Consider the following 19,582-nt stretch of genomic DNA (forward strand, 5'->3'; position numbering starts at 1 on the left):
TCTTTATTCAGATAACACATAACAAGAGAGATCATGTCCTATTCTATGTCTGGTGAGTTACACATCACATGGTTCTAGAAGTAGGCCAGTGAGCTGTCCTGGGCCTCATGGAACTCTGCCCTGGGCAGCAGCAATAGAGAAGTGGTCAGCAATGTGTACTCCATGGCCCTGCAGCTCAGCTGTGGGAAGCATGAAGCTATCCACCCAGCCAAGAACAGGCAACAAGAGACCTAAGCACTGCCAGCTCAGCATGCCAGGGCTCACAAAGGGAGGCCTGAGATCAGTTCCTAAGAGCACTGAGTCCTGAAGAAGCTGATGGCGAGCATCTATTGAGGGTTTTTTTCCTCCCAGCCCCAAGCTCCTGGAATAAAGACTTATGATACTAAAAGTGCTATTTACAAATACCTATGCCTCACAGCCAGGCTCATTCTCTAATTAACTCAGTTATTCTAGTCTAAGTTCTCCATGTGGCTGGTTACCTGTGCTCAGGTACCATACATCTGTCCATTTCCTGCCTAAACTATAGGCTGTAGGTTTTTTAATTGACAGGTGGTGCATCAATACACAAGACATTCCCTCAATATTTCCCCTGTTAAGTACAATAAAAACTCCTTTCCTTTCAATAATAAACTATATACAATTGTAACAATTATGAAACAATTATGAAAATTATTAGGTAAGATTTACATTTACAATGTCCAACCCATATACATTTGGCAACTTGGGATAAAGTATTCTTAGTGTGTTCAGATTTCTCTACCTAAATTGTTTTCTATAATGACTTGTATTACAAATCCCAAAGTATCTTCTTAGACCTTAAATATCTTCTTAAATCCTAAATAACTTAGGCTTAAGCTTTATTGCAAGACTATAACTTGAGCTTTATTGCAAAATTATTTTTTTTTAATATTAATCACAGGTTATTTACTTTGTATCCCAACTGTAACCCCCTCTCTGATTCCCTCCCAATTCCACCCTACCTTCCTCATCTCCTCCCTGTCCCTTTCCAAGTCCACTGATAGGGGTGGACTCTTCCCCTTTCATGTGACCCTGGTTTATCAGGTATCTTCAGGACTGGTTGCAAAGTCCTCCTCTGTGGCCTAGCAGGGCTGTTCCTCCCTTGGGGGCAAGGATAGGTAAAGGAGCCAGTCCTTGAGTTCATGTCAGAAATAGTTCCTGTTCCCCTTACTAGGAAAACACACTTGGATACTGAGCTACCATGGGCTATATCCAAGTAGAGGTTCTAGGTTATATCCATACATGGTCCTTGGTTGGAGAAACAATCTCATAGAAGACCCCTATGCCCTGATATATTTTGTACTTGTGACACACCTGTCCTCTTCCGGTCATATTAACTCCCCTTTTTATCATATGATTCCCTGCACTCTACCAAAGGTTTGGTTATGAGTCTCAGCATCTGCTTTGATATGCTGATAGGTAGTCTTTCATGGGCCCTCTGTGGTAGGCTCCTGTCCTGTTTCTTGTTTTCTCCTACTTCCCATGTCCATTCATCTGTCTTTCTAAGTGAGGACTGATCATCTTACCCCGGGTCCTCTTTCTTGTTTTCTTTCTTGTTTACCTTCTTTAGTTGCTCATATTTTAGTATGTTTATCATATCTTTTAGGACTATATAAGTGGATATATACCATGTGTGTCTTTCTGCTCCTGGGATACTTCACTCAGGATGATATTTTCTAGATCTAACTATTTGCCTGCAAATTTCATGATTTCCTTGTTTTTAATTGCTGAGTAGTATTCCATTGTGTAAAGTACCACAATTTCTGTATCCATTCCTCTGTTGAGGGACATCTGGGTTGTTTCCAGCTTCTTGCTATTACGAATAAAGCTGCTACAAACATGGTTGAGCAAATGTCCTTTGTTGTAGTCAGAGATTAATATTTACTAATGATATATCTTCTGGTAATGCTGCTATTAGTCCTAAAACAGCTGTATAACCAAATCACCACACAGAGACTGGGTTTTTAGTTAACCTAGAACACAATGCTGGGCAATAGTTACTCCCTCCTAAACCTCCAAGCCCTCAGTTTCCTAACCTTTAGATTTCCCACATTATACTTGCTTTTTGTGAAATCTTAGGTCTGGTTCATGCTCCATGTCCTCCAAGCTCTCTCCTCCAGCTCTGCTCTCCCAGCTCTCCTCCTGCCCCTTCTCCTCCCACTCATCTCCTGCCTTCTGGCTCCTCCCCTTTCCTGTCCTCTGGCTCCTCCCTGCTCAACATTGTGTCTAGTTGCTTTATTTTGTTCTGTTTACTCAAGAGTTGAGACAGGATGCTTAGAATGAGTATCACAATGCAATATCCAGATTGAAACCACAGAGTTGGGGGGCGGGGGGAATCAGCATTTGAATGAACAAGTGTAAGGTGTATACATTAAAAAAAAAAACATTATATCAACATTTCCCCCTTTAAGTCCAATAAAAGGCTCCTTTTCTTTCAATACAATAATAATTATGAAATTATCAAAACTGTTACATAAAATCTACATGTGCAATGTCCAGTCCATGTGTATTTAGCACATGGAGAGGGTATCTTAGGAGAAAGTATCTGACTATCCTATCTATCTTGACAAGTTTAAAGTTCTATATCTAACTTTTATCCTAATTGGTGTTACCTATATGAAAAGATTTCTTAACTTCTAAACAACTTAAGCTTAAATGTGGTACTGTAACTATTTGGTCTTCAATCCCATCAGAGACTTGAGAAGGAATAAAATTAGTTATGAGAGTAAATAGGAAGTGCATGTTAGCAGCTTCCAAAAAATAAAAATTTGACAGAGACAGTTTGCTGCTGAACAGTCACCTATAACTCTCTATAACGTTGGAGCATCATCTTCAGCCTTCTGGCTCAGGATATTTTGACAGACATATACATGAAGCAGGAACTATTTAGGACTTGCTTACCCTGTCTTGGCAGAGTTAGGCAGTCAGCTTGTCCTGCATTTAAGCTTGCCCATTTTAGGCAGAATTTGTCTGTCGTGAAGCAAGGGTATTTTCTTTACCCCAGTGGCTTGTTTGCCACATTTGAAGCCATCTCCATATGGAAGTTCTTCGATGCTCATTATCTTCTTTCAGGTAGAGAGGATGCTGCCAGGAAATGACTTGTCTCATTGTCAAAGAATCTTTAAAATAATAAGAACATTTTAAATGCCATATTCTGTAGGTCTCTGAAGTTTTTGAAGACTACCTATCTTTATGTAATCAATCTGTATATAAAATCATATCTATCTGTTAAACCTAGGATGTATACTCCTCTGATAAATTAGACTAGTGTCTGACATGACTATGAGTTGAATGACTAACAATTAACTTGCATACCTAATATCCTAACCACCTTTTAATAGTAGTTTAAAAGTATTGGAAGTAACCTTGACTTTCTATCAATATAGTAAAGTGTATACCAATGTACTAAAATTACTTATTTTTGCATCAATATGCAAATCTTATAGCAGAGTTAAAATTAACCTTATTTGGGAATAACAAATAAAAATCTACCTTTTTTTCTATTTCTATAAAATATCTCTGTATATTCCTTCTTTTACTTTGAATAAGACCATGAATAATAAACATCTCCCAATGACAATAAAATTTCATAGCCATAACAAACAACCAATGTCATACCCAAACCCCTTTAAGGAAAATTGGACGTTGTTCTCTTGGATTTCTTCTAGCTGACATTTTGGACATGTAGAAATCCTGTAGGGGGCCCAAATAAAAATGGTTAATTAAGCAAGCAATAACATTTGTGGTCCAATAACATTTGAATGTTGAGAAATTTCAGGCTTAATAAAAGTCCTTTTTGGAACCGTCTAAAATGCTGGACCAGTTAAAATTAGTAGCTTTCTTCAAAGTTCTTTTGGGAGCAGGCTTTGATGAGAAACGGCAGTTGAAGAAGTTGAGGCAGGAACAAGCAGAATGCTGGAACATGCAAGATGCTGGAACAGATGTGTCAATGTCTCAGCATGCTGAAGAATGAATCCTTCAGGTTTGATCCAGCATCTCTGGTGTCCAGTTCTTTTGTTCTGCAAACATATAACTTCTCACAAGCATTATAGAGTTCTAAAATTATAAATGTATGAGATGTGCAGGATGAAACTAAACTGTAAGCCAATTTAATCTACATCAATTAAAAGGTTAGCATAATACATTTTGAGGATATTATAGCCAAGGATTTATTGGCCAAGTATTGTTGAAGTTCTGGCTGGAGACATATTTTTATGTCTCAGTCAGTTTCAGAGTTGTTCCCATGTAAAGGGATTAGCAATATAAGTTACCATTATTACTGAACATACAATCATTATCATCAAAACAAGGTTGGATAAATTAAAATATCTTTTTGGGCTCTTGTGTGCCTGTTGTATTAGTCCAAGCTGCTACCTATTTCCCTAGAGAAGCCTCCCATTAGAAAGACAAGCTGGTGACCTTGAGCAATAGAAAAGGCATGTTTTAAGTAAACTTTATATAAACTCCTTTTTAATTTAGAATATAAGCATACCATAGGTATCTTGTACCTGTTTTGAGGTTTAGCCCTAGATTTTTATATATGTTTTAGCTATTTGTCCTATCCCCTTGTTTATATAGAATGGGCAATTATGCCTTTATAGCCAAACTTTATTTAAACTCCCTCTTACCTTTAGCTTTTAAGCATACCCTAGGCATCTTGTACCTGGGCTTTACATTGATAGTGGCTATTTTTTGGCTTGTCCCTTATTTATACAGGATGGGCAGTTATGCCTTTATAGCCAAACTTTATTTAAACTCTCTTAGCATGAGCATTAAGTATAACCTAGGCATCTTGAACGTGGATTTTTACATTATTTTTGGCTATTCTTTGGCTTGCCCCTTATTGAAGTAAGATGGACAGTTTTGTTTTTTAAACATATGAATATAATTTTTGAGTTTTTAGGACTAAACTAGGTTGGCATGTACTTTGCCATTTTTAAGACTCTTGTGTCTTTTTTACATAGGCACAACCAACATTATTCCCCGGTGAAAATGTCTCACGTTTAAAAGGATAAGGCAATGTGACATTATCTCTCTTTACATAAACCTAAAAATGATGTGAATCCAACTTTAGAGCAATAAGAACATAACATCTATTATTAAGAAAAAAGAATTTACATGGTAACCTTAAAGAAAATTTTGTCATTTTGAATCTTAGAGTATCTCTGCAAATGGCTAAACAGCAGGAGTTGTCATTCTGGCTTTTATTATGTAAATAAGTTTGACCCAGAACTCAGAGATCTGCCTGTTTCTTTTTACTTTGTGTTGGGAAGAAAGGCATGTGCCTTCACCAACTTGTTTAAATATTTTTTCTCAAATTAACATCAATGTAACTCAAAGCCTTTAAATAAAAATCATGCAAAGAGACAATAAAATTTTAATTTGGGGTCAGTTGTACCAATTTACGCTGTAACAAACTATAAGACCTGGGGTCTCACAGCTCAGGAGTTCAAGATTGCGCCCTTCCCAGAAACTCCCCCAGACCAAGACTCATTGCAAAAGCAAGAGGTTTATTAACCATTGCACAACGGGGTCACCCCTGCTGGTCAGCAAAGAGTGGCACCGGGAGACAAAGGCCTTTAGGTTTTTAAAAGAAAAATTGCGGGAGATTTGAAGTTGCAGTCTTGGCAATTTAGGATTGGATGAGGAAGCTATAAAGTAAGATAATTGGTTAGTCTTAGGTGCTCAAGCTTGGCCAGTCCTGCCAAGTGTGGATGCAGCTGCAATTGAAAGTGGGGGTGGTTAGCTCATCCTTGAAGATTAGGGGCTACAGACTTTAGGCTGGAGGTCAAAAGCTACTCAGAAGAAGTCCAGGTTCATTGCTAACAAACGCTATCTCAAAGACAAGGGTCTGGTCCTTCTTTTGCTGAGTGAAGGTCATTGCTTGCTTGCCTTTTTTTATATCTGTCCTCACAGATAGGGTCAGATTCCTCCATTCTCTGGAAAGGTACTAAGAGGCTTTAACTTAACCTGGACCTAAAACTCAAAACTATAGGCTTTAGAAGACATATAGATTACAAAGTTAGCCTAACCCTTTCAAAACAAAGACCAGTTGGTTATTTTAGTTGATGTTTTAATAAATTTGTGGACCCTTAACAGAAAGAGCTGACAAATATCTTGCAGCCAGAGAGCTTTGAATTTTAGCAGTTGTTAACCTAACTATTTGGATGAGTACTACTGTCTGTAACTTAGTACCCCAATCCTTGGCTTTCTCCCCATTTTCTCCTTGAACTTTCTTGGAGAAGGCATGGAAAAGAACCAACACCATTAAACATATTGCAACCAGATCCATGAATATGATAGCCAAAATGAAGCCAAAAGGGATTAAAACACCCTCTGCCATGGCAATTTTTTACTTGACATGCAATTTAGGCCAAACTCTGTCTAGAGGTTTGTCTGCTTCCAGTTCCTTTCTTTCCTGCCATGGCTGTGGAGCTGAACCAGTTGATGCAGCCACAGTATAAAAGAGTCATGCTTGTTTGCCCATTAGTTAAACTGCAGTAGCAGCCAGTTTTGTTATGGAAGTCTCAGGCCTGCCCACAGGAGGCTGTCTTTTGCTCCTGGGCTGGTTTAAGAGTCTCTCTTAAAGAGACAGTAACTGACCTGGGAGTTTTTAGGTTTTAAGTTTGGATTATATCACTGGGAGCTTATTGCCCCCACCAAATTATGATAAAGTATGATTTAAAGAGTATGGATTCTTAGATTAGTTGGGCGCCATTTGTTGTAAGTGGTGATTAATATTTACTAATAATTATCTTTTAGTAATGCTGCTGTTAGTCCTAAACAGCTGTATACTCAAATCACCACACAGAGACTGGGTTTTAACTTAGGACACAATGCTGGGCAATATTTACATCCTCCAAGATCTCTCCTCCAGCTCTGCTCTCCCCCTTCTCCTCCCACTCATTTCCTGCCTTCTGGCTCCTCACCTCTTTCCTGTCCTCTGCCTCCTCCTTGCTCAACATTGTGTCTAGTTGCTTTTTATTTAGTCCTGTTTACTCAAGAGTTGAGACAGGATGCTTAGAATGAGTATCACAATGCAATATCCGGAGTGAATTCAGAGTGTTGGGTGGGGGGGAGAAATCAGTATCTGAGTGAACAAGGGTAAGGTGTATACATTAAAAAAAAAATTCTCATAACACAACCGAGTTTTTGAAGAAACCAAAACTTCCACCACAGTGTCTGCTTACCTGTGCTCAGGTACCATGTGTCTATTCTCCTTACAACTTCTCAGCTGAACCTCCCATGCCTCACTCTCTCCCAGAATCCTTTCTGCCTGCCAGATGTCCCACCTCCTAAGCTATAGGCCATGGGTTGGTTTGTTTGTTTGTTTGTTGATTGACGGATGATATACCCATACAATACACAAGACATTCTCTCAGAAATCATCTCCCGTGCAGGCTTGTCGACTGTTGCCTCACATCCAGGGAATGCACAGACCTGGCCTTAGTGCTTGGGGCCTGCTCCAGCCTGGTTGAGCTGGACCTGCAGCTGAATGACCTGGGCAACTATGGCGTGAGGCTGCTGTGTAAGGCTCTCAGGAATCCTGCCTGCACCCTCAGCATCCTGAGGTAAGCAAGACCCCGAGATTCCCCTTTGGAGGGAGTAATCTGTGAGGAGGCCCAGGAGGGTTTTCTGAGGCCTGAAGAAGAAATAAGACTTGGTTGGGACAACCTGTGGCCAGCAGCTCAGGCAAAGGCAGAGTTGGGGAAGGCTCTGGAACAGAAAGGCATTGGAGTCATGAGGCTTAGTAAACAGGCCTGAGACAGTCCCCTGTCCCAGAAATTGTACCATTCCCTCTGCCGTTGGGTTTCATGCAAGATAGAAAATTTCCAACCTGTACTCCTAGGGACCCATGTCCTTCTCCAAGAAGCTGCTTCATGCCATCTCTAAGCTTACTCTCCTGTCTGTCCACCTTTCCATCAGAGTCCCACAGCCATTTATTAGAGTAACATTACCCAGAGGTAGCTGGACAGTGTCCTTCTGGTGCTCGGAGAACCACAGAGGCTCCAGACCCTTGAATCCAGAGACTTCTGGTTCTCCCAGCCAACAGGAAAAGTCCCACAAGACTGTGCCCAGAAACTCTCCTCCATCAGGCCTCCAACTTCAACTGTTGTTGTTACTTTGGTAATGTGTATGTATGTGTCAGTGGTTCTCAAACTTCCTAATGTGGTGACACTATATGGTTCCTCATTTTTTGGTGAAACCAACTAAAAAATTATTTATGTGCTACTTCTAAACTGTGATTTTGCTACTGTCATGAGTAGTATTGCAAATGTCTGATATTTCCAATGGTCTTAGGTTACTTCTGTAGAAGGGTCATTTGACATTCAATGAGGTCTCGACTCACAGGTTGAGAACTACTGATATATGTAAATGTAGATGACTCCAGAGATCATAGGAGTCAAAATCCCTTGGGACTGGAGGTTCAGTTGGATATGAGCCACCTGATGTGGCTTCAGGGAATTGAACTCAGGTCCTCTGGAAGAGCAGTATGTGCTCTTAACCACTGAGCCATCTCTCCAGCTCTCTGCTTCAAACCTCAAATGCACAGGAGCAGCTGGGCACTGAAGACTCTTGTTTCCACCCCTCTGGGAGCTGAAACTGCCCCAGCTGCTTGGCCTCTTTGCTCCCCAGCCTGCTTTCCTCAGCCATGACTGTTCCTCACAAGTAGAAGAGCAAGTCTGCAGCTGGCCTCTCTTGCTAACATCTCTCTTCCAAACATCTCAGTCCATGTGAAGTCTTAGCTGCATCCTTCCCTCCTGGAGACTGAACAATCTGAACCTCAAAGTCTCCATCACCCTACCGAGGCAGAGCATCCCACAGAGCAGATGGTGACATTGCGCAGCCTCTCACAGAGCAGGAGCCTTTCCCCTCCTGCCTTGTCTGTGCCTCAGAGTGGGAGTGATGTACCCGTGCTTAGGAACTGAGGACTCAGAAACCAGAGAAGGCAGTCACTACCCTAACACCATCAGCAACCCTGGAATTGAGGGTCAGAAGAATGAGACCGTTAGGGAGTGGCTCCTGGGTAAAGACATTGCTTCCTTCCTTAGCACTAAAGGAAATGGGAAGGGAGGAGAGAATGGATCAGGGCTCTTTCCTGCAAGGTGACTGTCCATGAAGCATCACATCCCAGCACCATGTGTTCACGTTGAAGAGCTTCCCAGAATCCCTTTGGGGCTATGGCCATGACCTCCAGCCACTGGGAATGCTGATGGCTACAGGATGCCCTTTGCCAACAAGGGTTCCCTCATCCACGGGCATGTTCACCTCCTGGGACAGCCTGCTTCCAGTGACCAGCCTGTGGGAGGGGCTTTAAATGTCCAGTTCCTCATATCAGCTCTACAGTGTTCCAAAGGTCCTCACCCTGGATTCAGATCTGCTGCACACTGACCAAGCCCCACAGACACTTCTCATGGACACATCTTCTGCTCAGGCTGCTGTCTGTCCTTTGTCCTGATTTTTGATCAAGAATAAGCCTGAATAAGCCTCCTCACTAGCATCATCCACAGACAACAGAATCCATGATTCTGGGCACTGAGCTCTCAAATCCTGTGGGGATCCCAGAACAAACAGCTCCCTCTTGTGTTTGCAGGCTGGACCAGACCTCTCTCAGTGACCAGGTGATTATGGAGCTCCAGGCCCTGGAGACCGAGAAACCGCAGCTGCTCATCTCCAGCACACAGTAAGGACACTGAATTCTGTCTGGTCAACACAGGCCCTATGGGGCTGCTCCAGAGCTGAGAGGTGGGGAATGGTCCTGAGGTGGGAGGAAAGACAAAGAGAGCCAGGAAGAAACCAGGAAACCACAGCTCCAAAGTAAAGTGGGGGGGGGAGTTGATGTATGACTTTTCTCTTTTTAGTAAAAATAGAATCATATCACATGCCTGCTTAAGTTCTTCCATCAGAAGAAAAGTTAAAGAGTATGAAAGGCTGAGTCAGTGGTGAGTCTTCTGGGCACAGCAAGAATAACAGTGATAGCCGCCAGTAAACCCAAACTATGGAAACAATGAAAGCCTTCACCACACCAGGAAAGAAAGACACAGATGAAAGACACGTAAGGGAGAAAAAAACCTTGTGTATCAGTGTACTGACCTCAGTGCGGACACTCACACACACACACACTCACACACACACACACGCACACACACACGCACACACACACACACACACACACTCACACACTCACACACTCACACACTCACATGCATACATACTATACCCTGGGACTGAGAGGACACCTCAGGACTGCAAAGTCATATTCAACCCCCAGGAGACTATACTGAAGCCCGGTGTTGGACATTTTCACTCATGACCATGAACACATCTGTCCTCAAGTTCCTATCTGCTGTGCCACATGAGAAATGAAGGGGGATGGGGTAGACCTACGGGTCAGCCATCCATTGATCAACATTCTGGCTCACCCACCATGCATCGAACAGTATTTGGGCATCTGAGGGCACAGCAGTGAGGAAGGAAGACATGGCCCAACATTCATTATCCCGGTCCAGCAAGGAGGGTACTTGTTCCCCACAGTCCACACAATTGCACCTGGGAAGCTGTGAGGGCAGGAGCTGTCTGTCTGAACCCCTCCACAGCTCAGATGAGGTATGGTGGGCTCTCAAAGATGGGAAACATAAAATGAGCCAAGAAGAATGTCATAGGCAGAAGTAGAGGTTACAAGGAAACAGAAAGGGAAGCTCGTTTGAGGGTAAGGAAACTGTGTGGAGACCATCAGCTCTGCCACAATCACCTGCGATATCCACAGAAATGCAGGTTCTCAGGCCCCACCGCACTCTTTATTTACTGACTTGGAATATCATATAGGACAGCTTCCTTCAATGAGATTTCTGATTTAGCAGGCCATGCAGGTGACATTAGAGCACAGTGATTTGATGGTCATTGGTGTAAAAGTCAGTGAGCAGGAAAGGGTAGCATTTGGAGCCTGGAGGCGAAAGGGGCCATAGAAAAACATTATGAACCATGATAAGAAATTCTGTGATGGTGACATTATCCCCTTTATAAAGTCAGAGCCGTTATGACATCATTGTGTCTTACCCTTCACCATCCCAGCACTGTGGCTCTGGGGAATAACTTTATACTGTGTGAACATTGAGGAATACTTTCAATTAAAGCAAAGGAGGGGTTGAGATTAGCCTGTTCTTGGCCCCATGGATGCCCAGGAGGATGTGGTCCCTTCATAGAGTTATGGCCCAGGGAGGAAGCATGAGATGGAGTTCAAATTCAGATGATTTGGATTTTATGTGGGGATATCGTGTGTACAGCACTGGTCTCCCTGGTTTCTCTTGATATCTGAGGGAAAGAAAATGTCTGTGTGTAGGAAGCCACGTGTGATGGTCCCTAAGAACACTGATGGAGAAGAAATGTGTGGTACCCTGACCTCATTCAAGCAGCAGATACCACACTCAGGTATGTGATGGGATCAAACCCAGAGCCTTGTGAGCACAGGATGGAAGCGCACAGGTTGGAGGAAGTCATCATGTCTTTCTTTTTATAATTTTTTATTTAATACATAGATAATATATTTAAATCATTTCTACCCCTCCATCTACCTCTCCAACTTCTCCTGTGTTCCATCTACAAACTCTCAAATTCCTGACCACTTCTAATGTATTATTATCACATATATGTGTATACACGTATGTACACATATGTATATTTTTATACACATATATGCACCTAGTGAGTCCATTTACGCCTGGCCATGTTCCAGGCTGACCACTTGAGACTGGATAACCTATCACGGAGCTCTTTCCAAAGACTGATTTTATCCCTCTCTTAGCAGCTCTTAATCACCTGTAGCTCTTCATCTGGAGGAGGAGCTTTGTGAGATTTTCCCCAACCACATCAGCATGTCATGGTTGTCATCATGCAGACCTTGCTGAGGCAGCAGTGTTGTCGAGATTTCATGGGGGCAAAGTTCCTCTCACATATGGAAAACAGATCACGGATGTCAGGAAGCAGTCACCATTCTATCCTCAGTCTCTAATATGAAACATGACAGGCTATTCCCTCAATGAAGAATAGCCCCGCCCCTTACAAGACTGCCAGCACCTAGAACCCAGCGAGAATATTAGCTCCTCCTCCACACGTCCTGGTGGCTGGTGCTGCCCTTCTCTCAGGTCTATGACTTGAATTAGCCTCTGTACCAGGGTTCCCTCTTCTGAGCTGCTATATCCTGGGCATCACCCTCCCATCCCTGCTCATCCAAATTTACGTTGGCTCTCTCTCTCTCTCTCTCTCTCTCTCTCTCTCTCTCTCTCTCTCTCTTTCTCTCTCTCGACAAACCCAGTGGAGACATGTCTGGAAAAATCAATGTTTCTGGACTAGCAGAAATAGAAACACAATGACTGAGTTGGGAGCATGAATTGGGGTATCAGGGTTGCTCAGAAGGCAAGCAGGGGAAATGGAAGTAAATACAATATATAAATAAAAAGCATGCAGGTGGCCCAGCAACATCCATAAAGACTGCAGACACACTTCCTGCTAAGACTTAGGCTGGCCAACGCAAAAATACTTTAGCCATAGTCCAGTGCTGGGGAGACTGCACAGAACAACACAGAGTGACCACTGTCTGTCCTCTTTTAGAGGAGGGGTCCTCCCAACCTGCACCCCTTGAGCTCCTCCGCTCATCTCCTCCTTCCTCTCCGGGAGACAAGCCGGGGACTCTGGGGACTGATGATGACTTCTGGGGCCCTGCAGGACCCGTGGCTACTGAGGTGGTTGACAGAGAGAGGGGCCTGTACCGGTGAGTGGGCTCTGCCTGGAACAGGCTGGCTTTCCCCAGGCCCCTTTCCACAGGGGATCCCCACACAGCACCCACTAGTCTCTGCTGTGTGTCCTACTCTCGCCTACCCAGGGGCAAGGCCAGGCTGGACTAAGAAGGGTGGCTGTTGTGGACTGGGGTCTTTGTCCTGAAATTTTCAACATTTACTAAACTGGAGAGCACAAGTTTTCCTGTATAATGTCTCTGCTCCTGTGAGCATTTTGTGAATTTTATTCAACTATTCACATTTCTCCTCTGTCATCACTATCAGAGTACCTTAAGTCTAAGACATAAAGTAATATCATTGCAAATATTTTACTATGAATCTCCCCATAATTAAGATAGGACCTTTCTTCCATAACCAGCACACCGTGACCACATCAACAGAGCTGACATGAGTCCTTCGTTTCTTCTAAACCATCTTTGCTCCACTTTGCTCAGTTATCTGAAGTGAGGTCTTTGTAGTGATGATCATATGATGGTGTAAAAAGTACCCTTCCCCTTATGATATTTGGGTTCCCTGTCACTTAGATTTCCCTTAAATCTCAGTCGTGTCTGCATTCTTGCTTTACTAACCACTATGTAACAAGTACCCACCAGAAACTGAAGACATGAGGGTGGCCACAGCAGCCCTGCTCTTCAAGGGCCGGAGTCCTGTGGGTAATGAGTGGCTCTCTCCACAGTCATGGTGTCTGCCATTACCTGTTTCCTCCTCCAACATCGCCACAGTCACTGCCTCAGCTGGAGAAACTTGTTCCTCCCACGGAAACTGACATTTGTCCACTCATCAACAATCAAATAGAAACGCCTTTGAGAAAATCACTAACCATCTTGGTAAAACATGGCTCCAGGTCAAGGACTGTCACTAATAGAAGCAGGGAGACTCACATTATCGGTAAATATATTGATTAAGGCTACAATCACTGAGAAGTGATTATGTACATTAGTGTGCCTAGACTGCACAAGGTCATGGACTGATCCACAGAACCTCACTCACACACACACACACACACACACACACACGTCAATGTCAGCACTCTGGCCACTATCACGGGAATGTCTAAGTGTTCTCAGGTGTGTGTTGCCAACAAGAGTTTGCTCATCCATGTCCGTGTTCACCTCCCTGGGTCAGTCTGATTCCAGTGACTGGCCTGTGGGAGGGGCTTTAAAAGTCCAGTCTCTCATATCAGCTCTGCAGTGTTCCAAAGTTCCTCGTCCTGGATTGCCTTAGATCACCCACAGTTCTGTAGGCTGGTGTTGTCACTACCCCTATTTGCAGATGAGGAAACAGATGTGGGGAGTTAGATGAGTCAGTCATGCTGTCTGTCCACATGCAGACAGCAGAGGAACCAGAGCATTCTGAAGTCTGCTCTGTACCCAGCCCTGCATGCATGTGCACACAGCAGATGAGCAGTGCTGGTGTTGACTCGGTGTCTGTCTCTCCACCTTCTAGAGTTCACCTGCCCATGGCTGGTGCCTACCACTGTCCCAACACAGGACTCCACTTTGTGGTGACAAGGGCAGTGACAATCGAGATTGCATTCTGTGCCTGGAGCCAGTTCCTGGACAGGACTCCCTTGCAGCACAGTCACATGGTGGCCGGGCCTCTGTTTGACATCAAGGCTGAGCAGGGAGCTGTGACTGCTGTGTTCCTCCCTCATTTTGTGGCTCTCCAAGGTAACCAAGGGAAGCATAAGGAGTGGGGTGGTAATAATGGGGAGATGACTTGTCACACAGCAGACGATAGAATCATGGATGAAGAACAAAGTGTGATGGCTTCCTTGGCAGGGCAGAGCAGGTTATGGAAATGGGAACTCAGATGCTTCCTCCATCCCTCTTGCCTGATGTATCTTCTTTGAAGCACATGTCTCCCAGGCCTACAGCTATCTTTCTGTTTTACCAGAAGGAGTCCCTATGTGGAAAGAGATGTCCTCAGTAGCAATATTAACTGGCAATTGTTTATTGCACTTTACACACTATGTCCCTCAAAGTACCAACAGAAAACAGAATAATTGAGCAATTTAAAGAGATTGTTGCAAATTCATTCTGGAGAATCTAACAGGGAATACTTGGTACCCAGGGGTTTCCAACACTGTAGGCCAACACACCCCTAAAGGCAGGGAGAATATGATGTCACCACATTCCATTTGAGAACTGGAGCCACAGAACTGAGGCATCCTAACAAAACACGGGGGGCTCATGAAGTGTCTCAATCTCAGTGATCTCCAAAGATTCATTCAGGACATGGTCTGATAAATACCAAGATTTCTAACAAACAATCTTGTAAAGAAAGCCATTAGTACAGGCAGTGATCACAGCTCTCTGGAGGCTGAGGCAGGAGATACTAGAATTCAAGAGCACACTAGACTACACAGCCAGACACTGACCAAAAAAGGAAAAAGCAACAACAGCAAGGAAACCAGGGATTGTACAAGTGGCTGGTAAGGTCGACTTCCTCTCCTCTTCAAGGAGCTCAGCAGTAGCCTCACCAGAGACGAGGGGAGTCCACATAATAGCAGAGGAAGATGGAGTTGGTTCATGGTGGTAAAGGGGATGAGCTTCCCAAAGTCAGACATTAAAAAAAAGGAGACATTAGAGCTAAAGAAGTCATGAGAAAAAAACAGAATCACAGGCTGCTACAGCCAATACAACAATGAATAAAAAACAAGCTAAGCACCCCACAGGTTAAAATATTCATATTTAATGGCAAGTCAACAAGAAGAAAAAAGGGAAAATGAAGAAAACAGGCAGGACTCAGTTGAAACGATCTCACCACACAAATAAAACAATCGTCACATCCGCAAACACAGGAGGCCCTGAACTACAGCCCAGCACAGAAGCAGAGCTGCCCAGATGGTGTCGCCCGGTGTGTCTGGTGAGGCAGCCAAGCAGCTGCACACAGAGATCCTGGCCTCTACAACAGCACTTGCCCCAGGCACCTCCCAAGCTTCTTTCTTGCAGGCTGCCATCTTCCCTGTTGCTTACTCCCACTCTCAGATCAGACACTTATACAGAAGAACAGTCAAGGCACCACCTGGTGGCACACACCTGTGGTGCCACATTTCCAGAGGCTGAGGGAGGAGAATTGTATCCAAAACCCAAAGTGAGAAAAGAAACAAAACTTAGCAAGCCATCATAGACGCCTCAGTAAACTTCTGGTATCAACAATGGAAGTCCAGCTCTCCACGGTCCCCCCACAGCCTGAAACTACTGTTTAGCCTAGCAAGAAGGGAGAGCATCTTGTGGGTTCTGTAAAAATTGGTGCAGGAAGAATGAATGGGGAAGTCCTGGATGGCACTGGAGATGAGGCGGCTTGGGGAAAGCCAGGCTCTCAAAGCCCCACACTGGCACACAGGGAACATTTAGTGCTGTGAGGTTTCATGGGAAGCCATGACCTAGCATCGCTGATTGAAATTCCAAGCTGTACCACTTCCTGGAGGAGCAGTCTCCTTGTCTCATTCCTTGGTGGTTACTGACTCCCGGGAATCACCCGGGAGAAACAGAAGTGCTCTCTGGTGGAAAGACATTCACTATAGTACTGTTTATCAGGGTGCAAAGCTGGAAGAAACTCGGGGCTGAAAGGACCGGAAAACGGGGACTTGCAGACTGGTGCATCCATTAGCCGGGATCACTCCAAGCTGACAAGTGACATCCATCATCACCCTTCTACCCACTGTCAACTTGACGACAAGCACATCACTTTAAATCATTTCCACCTCCTGTCTCCACAGCTTCAGTTCCTCTCATATTGCAAAATACACTCCAATTTCAAAGGACCACAGGCCTTAATATTCCAACACTTTAAAAGTTCCTAAACTGCCTGGCAGTGGTGGCACACAGCTTTAATTCCCACACTCAGAAGGCAGAGACTGGAGGATCTATGAGTTCAAGACCAGCCTGGTCTGCAGCGCTAGTTCCAAGACAGCCAGGGCTACACAGAGAAACATGGTCTCAAAAAGAGTCCACAAAGACCACCTCTTCCCTGAGACTCAAGGCAATGACTTAACTATGAGCCCCTAATGATTAGAAAACAATTTACATACTTCCAACACACAATGGCAGAGAATAAATACTGCATTTCCAAAAAGGAAGAACCAAGGAGCACCAAGAAATGATCAGAGCACACACAGCAAGACAAAGTCCATCAGCACAAACACCAACCTCTGATGCTTCCTGTCCAGCTGTGGAGCTTGTGATGTCATTCACTACACTCAGATAGCTCCACCCTCCAGTCCTAGCACATGGAACACACATAGCCTCTCTCTCAGACCATCTTTCTACTCCTTACCTGGAACTATGTGGCAGAAAAATATTACAGTTCTGGCATCTCTGTTACACAGGCTTCCTATTCCCTCCTAGGCTTACCTCCCAAAGTTTCATAGGATGGCCTCGCAGGACCTCCTCACAGCTTCTTTGACTCAGACACATCGCTCTGCTCTCTGAAATGTGCACAGGGACCAGATGACCAAAGCTCTGTTGACAACTGTGAGATGTGGCCACACCAACGGCTGTGTAATGGACTGACCATAGGGAAACACTTAAGTACACGTAGAACAGGGAACACCAAAATTAAGGCTTCCACCTTCCAAAGCAGCTTGGATCCTCACAAGATGAGGCCAGTGAAGAGCGAGGCTCTGCCCTCAGGACACCTTTCCTGCTGCCACAGCGAAAGGCTTTCTCTTCAGCGATGCTGACCCCTTTGACAAGTGCAGCTGCTTCTGCAGAGCCATTCAGACTGTTTCTGTCCTGACACTTCTCCTGCTGCATTAGTCCTTCATCTTTAAATTCAGCTTCCCTCATACTAAGGGCATTTACACACTGAAATAAGATTCTTGACCAAACTGTCACATGAATGGATCCTTCTACAGTTCCCAATAGAAACCTTGCTACTCTCTGAAACTGACATGATCTGGCCCCCACTGTCTCTCAGCATCCTGGTCTTCCCTGCATCCAGCAGAATTTCCCCCATAAGCTCTGCTCTCAGCATGGGCTTATTTCCTAGTCCTAAACACCAAACTCTTCCACATTCCAGCCACAAAGCCGTTCCATAGGCCAAAGAACAACATGGTCATGGTCAGGGTTTTCTGGTTTTTGTTTGCTTGTTTTAGAGCAACAATCCACCTCCCAGGATCAATTTTCTATTCAGAGAACATTACTTGTTACCTCAATACTGTTACCAGTTATTTTCTATTCGGGTAAATTTACAAAATACCTGACCAAAGAAAGTGAAGAGAGGAAAGAGTTATCTTCCTCACAGTTCAAAGAACAGCTCATCATGACACGGCAGTCTGAGAACATGGAGCTACAGCACCTTGGAAACATCTACAGACAGGAGAGAGAACAGTGGAGGCTGTGCTCATGTGACCTTCTCCATCTTAGGGTCCTGCATCCTAGCCCATGCAATGGAGCCACCCACAGTGGGTGGGCCTTCCCAAGTCAATTACCCAGTAAAGATGGTCTCCTTCTATCATGCCCTGAAGCCCACATCCAAGGTGGTTCTAGACTCTACAGAGTTCACATCTAAAGTTAACCAGGGATCCACCCAGCTTTATCTTCAGTGGACAAACCTTCTCTCGGCTTCTCCTTCATAAACTTCATTCTGCAACAAAGACTTTAGAGTACACTACCAAACCCAAGTCACTGAGGTTGTTGATGGCACCACCTCAGAGAACCTGCCAGTGGTCAAGTTTCTAACTATAGCCTCTGAGGCTGTTTTCTTTATAGCACCCATGATGAGACCATCAAGAACCTCCACTCACTGTGAATACCCACCCAGCAGCTAGTTAGGGGCAAAGCCAAGGGGCCTCAATGAGAGGCGGTCTGAAAGAATCACAACTGGCAGGCAGTCACAATCACCCTCCCTGGCATGATGAATAGATGATGAGGAAATGATTGATTGTTCCCACTGAGTTCTCACTGGGAATTAATTAATAAAATTTAAACTTTTTTGTCGCAGTTTTACTCATAGACATCAAAAATAAATAAATCTTAAAAAATCATCTTCATCAAAGCAACTTATAGAAGAAAGATTTGGGAGAATTGCACTTCTAGGGGTATAGAATCCATGACCATCATGGCAAGGAGCATGGCAGAAAGCAGGCAGGCATGGTACAGGAGCAGTATCTAAGAGCTTACCTCCTTATTGGCAAGGAGGGGACAGAGAAATGAAACTGGAAACAGAAAGAGCTTTTCAAACCTCAAAGCCCACCCCAGCAACACATATCCTCCAACAAAGCCACACCTCCTACTCCTTCCCAAACTGTTCCACTAGCTATAGGAGCCATTCTCATGCCACAGTCACTCTAAGTCCAGGGTGCTAATTCCCATCCAAGAATAGAACAATGGAAACACTAAATCTGCATCTTTACTGTTCTTTCGCAGAGGGACAGGTGGACATCTCCTTGTTCCATGTGGCCCACTTTCAAGAACACGGGATGATCCTAGAAACTCCAGCCAGTGTGGAGCAGCACTACACAGTCCTGGAAAACCCAAGCTTCTCCCCAATGGGTGTTCTACTGAGAATGATCCCTGCTTTAGGACACTTCATCCCCATCACTTCCATCACACTGATCTACTATCACCTCCATCTCGAGGACGCCACGCTTCACCTCTACCTGATCCCCAATGACTGCACCATTCGAAAGGTGACACTGAGAACCACAAAAGTGGGTCCTGGGTGGGTGCCAGAAAACTTGAGCCATAGCTAGTGAGCACCTTAGAGAGATTCTTTCCTGGGACTGTGGATGCATTCTATGAGGGAGCCCTGGTGTGTGATTC

The 19,582-nt window shown here is 44.2% G+C and overlaps 1 protein-coding gene across 3 annotated transcripts in view; it reads left to right on the forward strand.

The window, feature by feature from the left end:
- Positions 1 to 19,582, forward strand: part of LOC110564057 (NACHT, LRR and PYD domains-containing protein 1a-like) — a 43,402-nt gene that overhangs the window by 18,241 nt on the left and 5,579 nt on the right. For all 3 annotated transcript variants that reach the window (XR_009584369.1, XM_060363369.1, XM_060363370.1), the window contains exons 7-12: positions 7,419 to 7,589; positions 9,614 to 9,703; positions 11,360 to 11,448; positions 12,628 to 12,787; positions 14,259 to 14,482; positions 19,187 to 19,449. Coding sequence is in view for 2 of the 3 variants with exons in the window: in XM_060363369.1 (XP_060219352.1) it covers positions 7,419 to 7,589; positions 9,614 to 9,703; positions 11,360 to 11,448; positions 12,628 to 12,787; positions 14,259 to 14,482; positions 19,187 to 19,449 (997 nt within the window). In the remaining variant the exon portion in view is untranslated. The remainder of the gene's footprint in view (positions 1 to 7,418; positions 7,590 to 9,613; positions 9,704 to 11,359; positions 11,449 to 12,627; positions 12,788 to 14,258; positions 14,483 to 19,186; positions 19,450 to 19,582) is intronic.

This window comes from Meriones unguiculatus, chromosome 11, assembly GCF_030254825.1.
Source record: "Meriones unguiculatus strain TT.TT164.6M chromosome 11, Bangor_MerUng_6.1, whole genome shotgun sequence".
Taxonomy (NCBI): domain Eukaryota; kingdom Metazoa; phylum Chordata; class Mammalia; order Rodentia; family Muridae; genus Meriones; species Meriones unguiculatus.